The sequence below is a fragment of the Eucalyptus grandis genome, chromosome 5, assembly GCF_016545825.1.
Source record: "Eucalyptus grandis isolate ANBG69807.140 chromosome 5, ASM1654582v1, whole genome shotgun sequence".
Lineage (NCBI taxonomy): Eukaryota > Viridiplantae > Streptophyta > Magnoliopsida > Myrtales > Myrtaceae > Eucalyptus > Eucalyptus grandis.
In genome coordinates, this window is record NC_052616.1 from 60,470,467 (window position 1) to 60,485,150 (window position 14,684).

At 39.6% G+C, this 14,684-nt stretch overlaps 1 protein-coding gene and 1 pseudogene across 1 annotated transcript; one reads left to right on the top strand and one right to left on the bottom strand.

Annotated features, from left to right (window-relative positions):
• The first annotated feature begins 3,171 nt into the window (after nucleotides 1–3,171).
• Nucleotides 3,172–5,032, top strand: LOC104445579 (DNA oxidative demethylase ALKBH2). Its single transcript, XM_039314066.1, has 4 exons — nucleotides 3,172–3,562; nucleotides 3,791–3,907; nucleotides 4,031–4,220; nucleotides 4,462–5,032. Exons 1-4 carry the CDS (start codon nucleotides 3,314–3,316, stop codon nucleotides 4,653–4,655), a joined length of 750 nt encoding a protein of 249 aa, XP_039170000.1. The 5' UTR covers nucleotides 3,172–3,313; the 3' UTR covers nucleotides 4,656–5,032.
• A 53-nt stretch (nucleotides 5,033–5,085) lies between these two features.
• Nucleotides 5,086–12,559, bottom strand: LOC104445580 (annotated as a pseudogene).
• Nucleotides 12,560–14,684: the final 2,125 nt, after the last annotated feature.

The window sequence follows — 14,684 nt, forward strand, 5'->3', positions numbered from 1 at the left end:
TTTCTAGTGCTCGAAAGACTGCCTGTGTGGCCTAAATTCAGTTCTGATGGCTGCTTAGCCCAGTCCAGTCTTTGAATAATTATGATATAAGCAGAGCTTTTGGTTCCATCAAAGTCCGGAATGATATAAGAGGCTCAATTGCTTTTGTTCTTTAATCTTTGAACTTAATCAGAATGACAGAGGAGCCCTACATTTGATGTATATCATCTAAGCTCGGTTTCCATGAACTTGTAAACTGCTTTTCTCTTGTTTGTAGCAGACTACAGAAAGCACTGCTCTCTTGTTATCTGTAGAATATGGTGCTGAATTTCTTCCCACATTTCCATTCTTTGACAAGGTTTCTTTCAGAAAATTTTGAAAACTACTCAAAAGGCTCGAAAATTTGGGCCAAACGTTGATTTGGTTAACATGTTTTGACTAGCTTTTGAGCAAATCGAGGTCTTCGATTTTGTTAGTCATAAGGATGACTCGAGTGTATGCGTGTACTCGTGACTATCGCTCTTATGATATATGTGCTAGTTAGGACATTCAAATGTACAGAGAGAGAGAGAGAGAGAGAGAGAGAGAGAGAGAGAGAGAGAGAGAGAGAGAGAGAGAGAGAGAGAGACCCCCACTCAGTGTTCTCTTCACAACCACAGCTGGCTAGTGGTTTACACGTTTCTTCTAGGACACTTGCACTATCTTGTATCCTCAGGTGGTGATCCCACCTCAAGGACTCACTTTTACTTCCTCGTTTATACTTTCTCCCACACAGTGTCTGTCGCCGATGAAAGCACCCGGTGCCAATGTACCCAGGTCCACCATTATCCTCCATTCCATGGATCTCCACCTGCAGTCATCGTAGAATGTGCTAAAACTTATTATGATGTCTTCACTCATCCAAGGTAGTTATGCTATCTTTTCAATTTGATATCTTCAATATATCTATTGGCGTCCTTTGATTTGGTATAATTCAGTCCACACATTAGAATTTGCTGGGTTGCCAATGGAAATGTGCTTACTTGGAGTTGTGATCTCAAGTTCAATTCATGAGTTTAATCGAGTTGTGGTAACCCATTTTAGTCCAGTTTCACAAAATATGGATCATCAGTCAGCAAATTCTAACGGGAATGTGGAATTTATAGAATAAAATCTCTAAAGATAATGCTAGAAATACAAAATCAATTGCACTAGTCCACATTTCGGCTCGGGTAAAAAATTTCTCAATTGAATCGCCGCTGAGATTTGTCAAATGGCCTTGCCGATGGGCGAAAGACGAAAAGCAAATCCGAGTGGTAATTATGATCAGTCCCTCTTCTGATGATCATCTGTGATCCTACGTTTGGGAACCACAAATGCACGAAGAGCAAAAAGGAACATGTTGCGGTTGGCGGTTGGCGGTTGGCGCTGACCGATGAAAGCCCGCGAAGTCCTCTCCTCTTTCGGCGTTCAATAGGAGGGACTTACCTGTCCTGTTCCTCTGGTTTCTCTCCCACGAAAACCAAGGCTTCCAAGAGAAACACCCAAAAAGAAGAAGAGAAAAACCAGTTCTTTCAAACAATCTGGTAACCGCAATTCCCTCTCTCTCTCTGACCCTTTCTTGTTTGTGAATTTTCTTTTCTTGTGGAAGATACTGTCAAGATCATCACGCCGATTTCCTTTCCAGGAGTCAGCCGATGAATGTTGTATGGATGCCGTTGTCGCAGCCATTTTCCAGGCATTCTTGATCGAACTTTGTCTCAGATAACCTGGGATTCGAGGTGCATTTTTCTTCAAACGGTTCATCTTTTTCATGCACCCGATTCGAATGGAAATAGAAGTTTTTGGAGGGGGATTAGCTCTTTCGCCACTGCTTGATTTGCCCGGCCTTGCCATCCTGAAGCTGATTCTGTGTAAATAGTTTTCTTTTTTCACATTGTAAAGATTTCCTTTTCTTGGCAATTCAAGCTCAGAAAATCGCCCCCGGACCATCGCTTATGTTGGACTAGGGACTGCAACAACGTCGTGGGAGCGGCTCCCATGAAGCCATTCCTTTCCGGTTTGAAATAGACTGATCTCCAACCTCAGCATTGCATCGATAAACCAGTAAGCACGTCTTCCACCGTGCACCCATAGTTTAAGCCCATTTGCAATTTGACAATATAGTTAAGTATAATTGAGTCTTAAAATTTAAAAAAAATACAATTAAGTTTAAAAACTCATCATGAAAGTAGTACAATAAATAGAAGAAGTTTGGTCACCAAAAAATGAATAAATAAATAAATAGAAGGACTCGATTGAACCAATTTGATATGAGATAAATGCATTAGAACTCCTAAAATTTGTCAACAAAGTACAATTTAATTCTTAAACTTTTAAAAAATGCAATTAAGTTCTAAAACTTGTCACAAAAATGCAATCAAGTCTTAAAAAGTGCAATTAAGTTTTAAAACTTATCAAATTCATCAAATCAAAACCTTTGTTGATGACACTTTTTGAAAATTTTAGGATTTTTTGTTTTTGTTTTGTGACCTAGGAACCCCGCACAGAATGACGACGGGAGTAAACTCCTGGGAGGCACGTAAAAACCACCACCCACGCACCCTGTAAGTCGCCAAGTATCTCCACTTGCCTCCCTACCACTTGCGTCGCAGAGCTTGAACTCCGGCCTCCAACGTGAAAGTCCTGGAGCCTACCCCGGAGCCACCCTCGCGGGTGGTGAAAATTTTAGAATTCAATTGTACTTTTATTACAAATTTTAAAACTTAATTACACTATTGCACCTTTTTAAAATTTTAGAATTCAATTGCATTATTATGTTAAGTTTTAAGACTTTTAATACACTTATCCAATTTAATATTTCAAAACTTTATTGCATTTTTTGAAAGTTTTATAATTCGATTGTACTTTCATTATAAATTTTAGGACTTAATTTTGCTTTTTGAAGATTTAAGACTTAATTGCACTTTTCCAATAAGTTTTAAGATTTGGAGTACACTTATACCTAATTTTTATATTTTCAAATTCTTGAGTAAAAGTAATAAGTAATTTCCTCATGTCCTTACGTTCAAAAAAAGAAATTCCTCATGTCCTAGGCATGAAATAAGCATGAAAATGAAAATCAGTACAAACATATTTCATGCCCTCAAAACAAAATTTCTGAAAATTATTTCCAACCATAGTATAGGAAAATAAAGACTTGGGAATAGGAAGGCAAGAAAAAGAAATAAGAGATGGCAATGGCAAGCGGCGGTGGAAGATTCACTGTTGATTCTCCCGGTCTAAAGAGCTCGACTTTCTCTGCGAGTCTCCGTGAACTTCGCCGGCGACGGAGAAGCTCCGCCGGCGGGGAGACATGAACAGCTTGATGCGCAAACTGACGGCGAACGCCGACCCGGCACCGTCGACGTCGAGCCCTTCGGAGTTCGACCCGAGCGAGAGCGTGAGGAAGGGGAAAAGCTTCGATCTTGGGCATGGGAGCGAGGTCTTCCACGTGCCCCGCTTCTTCCCGGCGGAGCAGTCGTGGGCATGGTTCGATTACCTCAACAAGCACGTCCCTTGGTCCCGACCCACTCTCCGCATCTTCGGTCGCAATCTCGTCCAGGTCTTTCCTCTGTTACTGCGCGAGCGCGCGCGCGCGTCTGCTTGTCGTGGTGGTGGTGGTGGCAGCTTTCGATGGTGTGGTCGGAAAAGCATGAATGAGAGATCGTAATTATTGAATTTCACGTGTTCTTTGTCGCTACAGTGATTGTCTTGACACTCTCATTCGACCGTGGTTCCATGTTCATGGGTTCTTTTCGTTCTGAATGTAAATGGGATGGTCTTTTTGCAGCCCAGAGATTCGTGTTATGTAGCGGCGGAAGGATTGCCGGCGATCAGCTATAACGGGCACTCGCCTCGTGCTTATTCTTGGGACGATTTCCCTCCACTCAAGGACATCTTGGATGCAGTAAGGATGCCTTTGAGCTTGTAATGTTCCTTAGCCGAGTGATTCGGCTTTTAAGTCTATTTCAGTGTCTTCACATTTCTTGAAGTGATTGATGTTATGACGGTTTATCGGTTTCTTTTGAAGGTCCATAAAGCTCGTCCTGGAAGTAGATTCAATAGCTTGGTCCTAAACCGATACGACGGTAACAATGATTATGTGTCTTGGCATTCCGATGACGAGGTGCTCTATGGACCCACCCCAGAAATCGCCTCAGTTACGTTTGGATGCGAACGTGAATTTTTGCTAAAGAAAAAACCCAGTAAAATGTCTCCAGGTATAACTCAAGCACATCTTTGGTTTATGCAAGTAGTCACGCTCAAACCACACTGGCTTTTTCATTTTGTTGGAAATGCTAAATATTCATTTTCGATATTCATTTTAAAATTGTACTTCCGTATGTATTTTGATTTTGCTCTGTTCAATGGTTGTTGATTTTAAAGTTGACTGCCTTCTTTTCCTATCTTACTTCTGTTTTTGCTTACAAAAAAAAAAAAAAAAACCATTTTGGGTTTAAGCATCTGGTGATGAGCCGAAGAGCAAGCGACTAAGGAAGAGCCATGACCCCGATCAGCACTCTTTCGTACTAAAACATGGATCGCTCCTCGTAATGAAAGGCTACACTCAGCGGGATTGGCTTCACTCGGTGCCAAAGCGAGCAAAACCGATGTCTATTCGAATCAATCTCACCTTCAGGTGTGTCCTACGATAGCTCTGCCGTCAAGCACATAATTATTTTTCTCTGCTCCTGTTAGATGTTGGCTTGGCTGTCAACAAGTTTTGAGAAAGCAACTGTCTATGGCGACTGCTTCTGTACATGTCAAAGTGTGAAGGAAGTGGAACCAGAGCAGCATGTGTTTATAAGTTTCGACCTACAGGTGTTAAATTGACTTAGGTTGCTCTGTCTTCATTTTGGCTAATATCAAGAACTTGAAGTCGTGATTTTTTATTCCATAGCTATATTTAGTCTGTCAATACTTCTGTTAAACGATCGCCTTGTAGTATATGGCTTCTCGTACTTCCGCAATTGGTCTATTTTCTTTTCTAGAAAATGTATCTGGCAAACTAAGAGATGTTTGGTGATTCTCTGGGTAAGAAGAACGAGGTCTCAACATTTTCGCTTTGATTGAACAATACAATAGTAACATTGAGATGGCAATAATAGGAATGATAAAGACTACACAAAATAGGACAGAGCAATAGCAGCAGAAAGTTTTTCACATCAGGTCCTTCCTGATGGCATCCTACTTTGTATCATGTCTAGTGTGTGATATAAATATTCATGAAGTTTTGGCAACTTCTAGCCAATACAGTGCATGGTAGATTATACATAGGCTAAAGAACAGGCTACTAGAGCATAGACTGCAGATTTATATGCCACTGAAGTGGGCATTTTTCCCTTGTCTTTTCGTAAGAAAATACCTTCATATATAGGCTGGTTGACACAGACCAGCAAACCGCACAATATGATCTGCATAGCCAGCTGGTCTGGAGTCTGACCATGCACTGCTAACTTCAGTAAAACTCCAATAAAGCTCAACGCATTGAGCCAAGCAAGGGTAGTTAGGATTGTGAACATAGGAGAGGGTGCACCAAACTCCATAAGCTCTCGCTCATACCTCTTTGATACATCATTGTCTGCCACTTTCGCAGTGATGACAAAGGCAGACTTGGAAGTACCCAGCAGCCTCAGAATGTTGTCGAAGAAGGCAAAGAAATAGGAAGCTGTTCTCTTATAGAGCCACATCCTTTGGTCATTCCACCAACCGCGAAGAGTGCCTCCACACCATACGAATTCTCCAGCACTGTATGCACTAGTTGCCATAATGGTATAGATGAATGGGTAGCTCCACTGACTTGAAACCTGATGGTGCAAGAAGCTATTAGCTGTAGCAAAGGACATTTTAAAGCAAAGATTATGTGGATGCCCCTGCACTATGGTTATATCATAGCCAAGTGTTTTACACCGTCAAGTGGCCAAATCAGGGTTGATTAAATGGCTAGCACAAGTTATAAGTGCTTGCTTTTGACACTTTTTGGGTGGTGTCAGTGTAGTGCTACTATAATGGAGGGGGTATAGCTGGAATTTATCTAATGTTTAATGACTTGATTGTTTTGAGATTTTAGCTCTAGGACTAATGTTACGTGTACATTTATTTATACCTGTGGAAGGTTGAGGCATCAGAATTAGTTTTCTCACAAAAGAAAGTCATCTAATTAATTACCTTGGGGAACAAGGAGATGCCTCTGAGTAGACAGAGAGATGGAATAGTTACATAGTACAGAGAAGCCAAGCAATTTGCCGCCCATAGCAAGTAGACACAATACGAGAGTTGCAGCTTCAGGGGGATTTTGCCATGTCCATACAACAGAGGACAGTACTGTGACAGGAAGATTTGGAGATCACCTTCAGTCCATCTTTTATGTTGAACTAGGGACTGCAACAATGTCGTGGGAGCAACTCCTAGAAAGCCTTTCCTTTCGGGGTTGAAATAGACCGATCTCCAACCTCTGCAGTGGATTGCAAAACCGGTAAGGACATCTTCCACTGGGCATCCATACTTTAGACCCATCTGCAATTCAGAAAAGATTTGTTTCATGGATGCTTTTGCATGAGTGTATTTGCATATTTATAGTGCTGGAAAGCATGCCTGTGTGGCATATTTCAGTTCCAATGGCTGAATTTCCAGTCCAGTATTTGAATAATATAATATTAGCAGAGCTTTTGGTTGCGCCAAAATCTGGAATGATATAAGAGACTCATTTGCTTTTGTTTTTTGTTCTTTGCACTTAATCAAAATGACATAGTCTTACATGAGAGGTTTATCATCTAAGCTCAGTTTCCGTGAACTTATAAACTGCTTTGAGCTTGTTAGTTGTAGACTATAGAAAGCACTGCTCACTTGTTATATATAGAATATGGTGCTGAATGCTTAACCTTCTCTGCTTTCTTCCCTATTTCCATTCTTTGACTAAGTTTCTCTACAGAAAATTTTGAAATATACTCAAAAGGGTCGAAAATTTAGGGGGAGGGAGGGAGGGAGGGAGGGGGGCAAGGGCAGAGAGAGAGAGAGAGAGAGAGGGAGGGATAGAGAGAGACCTCCTTTCCCCACTCGGTGTTCTCTTCATAGCCACAGCTGGCTAGTGGTTTACATGTTTCTTCTAGGACACTTGCACTATCTTGTATCCTCTGGTGGTGATCCCACCTCAAGGACTCACTTTTACTTCCCCGTCTATACTTTCTCCCACACAGTGTCTCTCTCCGATGAAAGCACCCGGTGCCGATGTATGGAGGTCCGCCATTATTGTCCATACCATGGAGCTCCACCTGCAATCATCGTAGAATGTACTAAAAGTCATTATGGTATCTTCACGCACCCAATGTACTTGTCCTGTCCCTTCAATTTAATATGTCCAATAGAGTCTATAGGCCTCCTTTTAATTAGCTTCATGTTAGTCCACGCATTGGAATTTGCTGAGTTGCCAATGGGTATGTGCTGACTTGGACTTGTGATTTCAGGTTCACTTCACGAGTTCAATTGAGTCATGGTTACCCATCTTAGTGCAGTTTATTAAATATGGTGTATCAGACTGCATATTCTAATGGAACTGGTAGAATCAATAGAATTGAACATAAAGCGAGCGCATTAAGCACATATGACATATAGCACGTTAAGGGACAGTGTTGTGTTGAAATCCTTTTGAAGTGGCTTACCTTGTTTATTACATCAAAGGAACTGCCGTATAGGTCATTGGTCGTGAGGTTATCGAAGGTCTGTGGGAACTGTATGAAACCAATCTCATCACCATTCTCTTCGTCCATGAAGAAGCACAGTACATCTCTCACCGAGTCCATGTTGTTTGAATACATGTCGCAGTCCACATTAAGGATGATGGGTGCGTTGCTGATCCTCGATGAGACCCTGATCTTTTTTTTTTTTTTTCAGAAAAATAACATAAAGATTGGCACCGATATCGTATTTTAAGCCCTCAAATCGATCCAAGGGCAAGATCCTCCCATACATAAATAGAAAAATCTGTGTGGAAGTTGATGTTCTTCACTTTTCTTGGTGATGAAAAATAGGGCTTTGAGTGAATCATGTGTATGAGTACAGTATGTTGAGAATTACCAGAGCATTCATAGCTCCTGCTTTGAAATGGTGGTTGTATTGTGGTCTCTTTTCTCTGGCCAAGTACACCAGAGTTGGTAGAGGCTGTTCTTCACTGTCCACTGCCATGGGATCCCTTCCATCGATCACTATCTGAAGAATCAGGAGAAGCATGTCATTAATGTTGCCAAAAGATTAGAACGTTAATCTTTTAAAGTAGATGCATGGTACTTGAAGAATTGTTTGATGATCTCTCTGGCTCAAGACAGTGTCCCATTCAAGAAATCCTTTGTGTTGCTTGCGAATGTCATCTGGAATCCGTCCCAACTCTGCTACTGTTTCGATTCGTTTCTTCATGTCCTCGTATAAATTCTGTCATAAGCATAACCCAAGGGCAAAGTTCTGTCAAGTTTTGCTATATATCATTTATTTCATACAGTTATGTGGAAGGTGGAATGAGTCACCTTGGGTTGAAATTGGGAATGGTATGTCACACATTACTTTGGAATTCCAGTCCCTAAAATTCAATCCTTCATTGTTTCCAATGATCTCTTTCCTGTATCCAATATTCGAAACTTACTTTTTGTTCCCGCACTTTTAATTTATCTAATCAAGTTCCTTTACTTCCGCAATTTTCTTAACCCAGTCTATTGGACACTATATCTTGCCAAATATCACTGTGACGTTGCCGTTGGACGATGTTATGCTTTGACAGAGACAAAATTTTTCCAGGATAGGTATTGGCTAAATTCCATTCACATCATATTGTGACGTTGTCTAGGGCTACTTTCTTCAACATTGGTCCATAGTAGAATCTGTGTATTTTATCCATAGCATATTTTGGCATCATCCTCCATACATATAAGCCGGATTTAATGGGATTTAATATCTGATGTATTTTACGGAAAATTTATGAAAATAGAAGGATTTGATTAGGTAAAACATAAAAGTACCAAGACGAAACTCATACATTTTTTTTTTTTTGCTTGATTTAAGTAATCTTTGGATGGATTGAAGTCCTTTTTTTTTTTTCCTTTTTACTTCCTATAGGAAAAAGACATTACAGATATCATAACTTTTGTATAATGTTCACTTTGATATTAATTTTTTTTAATCACTTAAGTGTCACTTGTCAAAAAGTAAAGATGGTAATATTTTATCAATTTCCCTAACTGGCGTGATTCATCGGCATGCTTAGTTAGCATTAATATCCCATATGACAGTCTTTTGCATGTTTTACCCCAAATATAAACCCTAATTCAAACAGTCAAGCCTTTTCCTAAATTTTTCAGACCATAATCTGTTTCTCTCAAAATTAAGAGCTGATTATTGCAATAGAGAGCAGAAGCGGGATAAGAGACTTAAATTCGTTCCAATAAAGTGAAGACAAATGTGATTATTACTATTATTGTGGGCTTAGAAATCCAAGAAAATCTTGAATTTGATTAAACCCTGGCAGAAGATTTCAATTTTTTCTCTCCGAGAACTGAGCTTTAAATTGTAATTTGAGCTAGCGAGTCACTTGTAAGAGATCTCAGTCTTTTGAGCAAAAGATTTGAAGCTTTTTCCTTCACCTCATTGTCTACGTTGTACCCCTTTTTTTTATGATTAAAATGCCACGTAGGAGTAAACATTTAATTAAAAAAGGACTTTTGACCGTAAATTTTTCTATCGTTGGAAGTACTTAATATAATTTTTTCTCTAGTTTGCTATTTAAGTTTTAACAACAAAGTGGGCATCATACAAAAATTACGACACATTTAATGTATTTTTCAAATGAATCCAAAACCATGGTTTACGAGGCCACAAAAGCAATGCTTTTTTTTTTTTTTAAAGAAATCTATGTAATTTGAGTATACGACACTCGAATCCCGTCCAAGATGTACCTTTCAATGCTGACAAAAGCATTAATTTGATGTCAAGTAGATGGCACTAGCTTTTTGTCGATATCGTAAGGTTAAAAGCTTCTGTCCAGCCACTGTTTTTTAGTGAAGTGTGGAATTTGTCAAAAGAAACTCTCATGTGAAGTTGAATATAATGGGCCCTAAACATCGTTCTCAATGAGAACGACGATGAGAACAAATGATTCTCTCTCTGACAGATCTTGTGAGAATGGAATCTTCGCGAATAAAATGTCTTTTCATATAACTGCCATTCAACGTTTTGGATAACTGAGAAGGTGAGATCTCCAAAAAGAGAAGGTAAATTCCAAAAAAGAAGTCATTACATGATTTATGAAATGATGTGAACCGATATCATTTGGACCATCAATCATGCGAGTCTCACCTTGACGCTCACATCATCAATTATGTAGATAGAGCTGATCAACGTAAAGTTTACAGATCATCTAACGTGTTTTCGAGAAGGTGGCCAAAGGAGACAAATGGCACTTGAAAGGCTAAGAACAGAAGAAGAAGAAGAGTGCAGGACCATAGTCTTCAGTGTCTTATAGCACTACGCAAATAGAAAAGGATGAATAGCTCCCCACAAATTAGCCCGCTAGATTCAAGAAACCTATCAGGCGATCTTTTCAACCTCTTAGGGTTTTAAAAATGGGAGCTTTGTGTCCTAGCAGAGACTAAATTATTTGGCAAGTAGCAACGCGTTGCGTGTTTTTTGATGCGCTAGCAACATATTAAATCGATGGTGGACTTGGTAAAACTAGTTTTAAATCGTTGATAAACTTGTTGTCTACCATGGACCATACCCTAAAGTCTCACAATCGTTTAGGTGGAGACGTGTTCAAATATTCTAATGCTAGGCTTTGAAACTGAGGCATGCATGCCTCAACATGCTTTGGAATAAATGCGCAAGAGAGAGAGAGAGGATAGGTTACAAAACTGCCTTGTGTAGGTTAAGAGTACATGTTGATACAAGCAACGGGGACGGTTCCATTCTAGAACCGAACTGAATTAGTCTTATTCAACTGGTTTTGGGCCGATGTACATGAGGATTAGTTTGATCCTGGGTGAAAAATTTGGGAACCAGCCTTCAATGGTTCAGTTCTTGATTCTATAAGGGGAACCTTCAGTTTACCCGAGAACTTCCCCTCAATCTCTTAAGAACTTTATGCTTTCTTTTCTAGTTCTCGGTGTTATGTTAATTTTTGGGAAATTTTTACATTACAATTACAAAATATATATGATTGAGTTACTAAATAAATGAAAAAGAAAAGGTCAGCTAGTTCGGTTTGAGATAAATTTCAGAGTCGACTTTTTCGGCTCTTGTTTTCAAAAAATAGGTACCAACTCTGATGATTTTTTGGTGTGGAACTTATCTATCTTGAAACCAATCATGATGTGGTGTTTTGGGTGTTGCTAGTTTAGTTAATTAGAGTAGGCTTTTGTATAGTTGAAGTGTACATGTAGATATGGAGTTAATCGGCTTTTTGATTGCTAATTTAGCTAAAATCACACATATAGATGATAGTCATAAATATTTTACTAAAAAAATGGCACAGTATGAGAGAGAGAGAGAGAGAGAGAGAGAGAGAGAGAGAGAGAGAGAGATGTGCTTACTTTAATGGAGGACAGCTCCGTGGACCAGAGACAATCATTTAGAGGCTCAACAGCACTTCTAAAATAGGCCTCCGGGGATCTTGGTTCAACATTGAACTTCCGGCAAAAGGAAGCCATTTCTTGGAGAATTGAGAAGACTCAAGTAATGCATAGAAAGTAAGGTCCGAACCACCATCGTCAGAGAGATAGATGCTCATCTTCTCCGGTGGATAATTGTATGCCATGATTGACAAGACGGTATTGATCACCATGGTTGGTGGCTCTATTACAGGATCTGCTGTACACACAAATATGTCTAATCCAGGAAAAATCCCCTCGTACCTAAAATAGTTCATGAATATATTGTTACTAAAAGACTAAATTCAAATCTCATACAACGATTACATCAGAAAGATTTTTTTTTTCTTTTGTTCCTCTTAAAGGACAATCAGTGCCTCGGTTCAGTTTTTGCACGCTAAGTTTCGTTCCTGTGATGGTTTTATGAGACCAAGGCCAATACATCATACCGAAAATTTCAAGTATATTTTTGAAGAGCGTATCCTAAGAAAAAATTGTCGAGGTATTGATGCTTAGCACATTATTTTCTCAAAACCGACAGGTCAAGACTTTTAAGGTTGAAAAACATTAGCTTCTTCCATCAGAGAGAGAGAGAGAGAGAGAGAGAGAGAGAGCACCTCTGAGAAAGCCTGTCCTTGAAGGTGTGGCGATACGAAGGGTTCCATCTTATGATGATGGTGAGAAACCAGTAAAAAGCGAACCAGAGCTCAGAGAAGAAAGCTCCAAGCCAGGCCAACTTCTCAGCTGCTTTGGACTCTGGCAAGTGATGGATTCTAAAGTAGAAGATGAAGCAGATGCTGATGAAGATGGAAAGTGTGTATAATCTGAAGATGAAGCGGTTGTCGGCTGACTTTGTTTCGAAGAGAGGAAGATTACTCTTCTCTCCCATTTTTTGTTTTTTCTTGTCCTCCTTTCTGGCAAGTGTGTGAAGCGATCAGGCAATATTTATATAGAAGGCCGTGGCTAGATTTTCTTTTTTCTTTTTTTGATAGACGGTGATTCAACCAAATGGTATTGAAGTCAAATTTTCTTGGAGCAATATATTAGTCAGCCGTGGTTGGAGGAACAATGTTTATGTAATTAGCCATAACTGAAATTTGGACGAATTCTCTATCTCCTGATGATGATGAATCGCATTATTAAATTATCCAATACTTCGCAACTATGCTCAAAATTAAGAGTGACAACCGCAACAAAATTCTATATATGTAATGATTGGAACACATTAAAGCGATGGAAGATCCATATTTGTGATGTACATGTTTTTGAGATAGTTTATAACTAAACCTTTAATTTTGTCATGTATTACATGGTTCTAGCATATCTGAGCTATGAATACTCAAGCTTGTGTGAATAACTTCTCCCACACTCTTAACCTCTAGGAGATTATACAATGTCGTTCACAGAAATGAATGTATTAGATCATAAAACACTCTTTAGATTTTGAGATTAAAAACTTTGATTCTCTTAGATGTGATAATTCTTTCAGCTTTGAGACCTCTTCTTATACTCCTCCTAGTCCAAGCTAACTGTTAGACATATCTGTAGGAGACTTATCTAGCCATTCTACTCGTTGGCCTGGATCTTATTTAGAAGTTCTAATTATTTCAAGATCGCCGAAGATGATGCTTCCCATAGATTCTGCCGCTCATACAACGGTTTAGGTAGTACTGACACGCGACGCGACACGACGTGACACGTCGACACGTCATTTCTTAAAAATTGAGAATTTCAATATATTGAAACATGTTATATATTAAATGAATATTTTTATTTTTAATTAAATTAATTCAAATTCATTACTTTTATTTTTCGAAATTATTTTTAATCTCATTTATTTATTTTTCCGATTAAAAAAAAAAAATCTCCACTAGGTCCACTCCCACTCTCTTCTTTCCTTTGTCCATTTCCTCCCACCCCAAAATTTAATTTTCTTTCCCTCCCCACCATCCTCCATTTCCCACCGCCCCCAAATTTCCCCACATCCCCAAATTTATTTTTCTTTCTCTCCCCACCACCTGACACACAGGATGTTCCTGTCACTTCCACACACCCAAACCCCCCCCGCAAAAAAATTAAAAGTCACGCCCATCATCCCATCCGAGTCTCCCTTTCTTTTTATTATTTTTGAGTTTCTTATTAAAAACCCTAGCTCCTTTACCTCCTCCTCCTCGCCACTCGCCGCACGACCCCCTTCCTCTCCTCTTCCTCTTGATCCTTCTCCTCTCCTCCTTGGTGCACGAGCCTTCCTCTCCTCTTCCTCACAGCTGCAGCTCGTCGTCGATCCATGCTAGCATCACAGTGGCGGCCCTTGCCTCAGTCTATACTCTTTCTTCGGCCGTCTCTTGCCGTCGCTTGTGGCCTCATTTATGCTCCCTCGCCCTCGCCTCCACCCTCTATTGTCTTCCGGACACGCGTGTCGAAATGTGTCCAAAAGTTGATCATGTATCGGAAAATCCGACACGCGTTGACCGCGTGTCCAACCGTGTCCAAGCGTGTCAACGTGTTCGACATGCTCTGACACATGTCAGACACGACACGGAAACACCGGCAACATGTCTGTGCTTCATAGACAACAGTTTGGATTTCCATAAGTTGAGTGCTTCATCTTGAAAAGAATATTTTCGTTTCAAGTATATTATTCCAGGAAGGTTGAATCTCTTAGAGATATTGGGAAGGCTTTCCTTTTGAAACCCCTTATATAAGGCAGGAAATCCAACCAATTGCTACAACTTTGGTTTTGATTGAAAATGTCTAATCATATCCAATTAGACTTTCTACCTGAAAGCATTTGTTATTAGAATCAAGGTCTTTATTCAGGATAAATTTTGTCAATCTTCAAAATCACGTAGAGAATGTTTTCTTTAACACATCAATAGGATCAATGAATGGCCTACCAAAGCTAAAGCAACAGCCAGCACGCACTTTCATCGTGCATGTCTAGTCAGAACTAGTCAAAAGGTATTTCCAATCTATATCAATATGATTAGATAAAAAGGAGAGCTGTAGGGAGGGTCTCATGAGGCAAAAGTGGGTGAAATAAATTTATTGAAATCG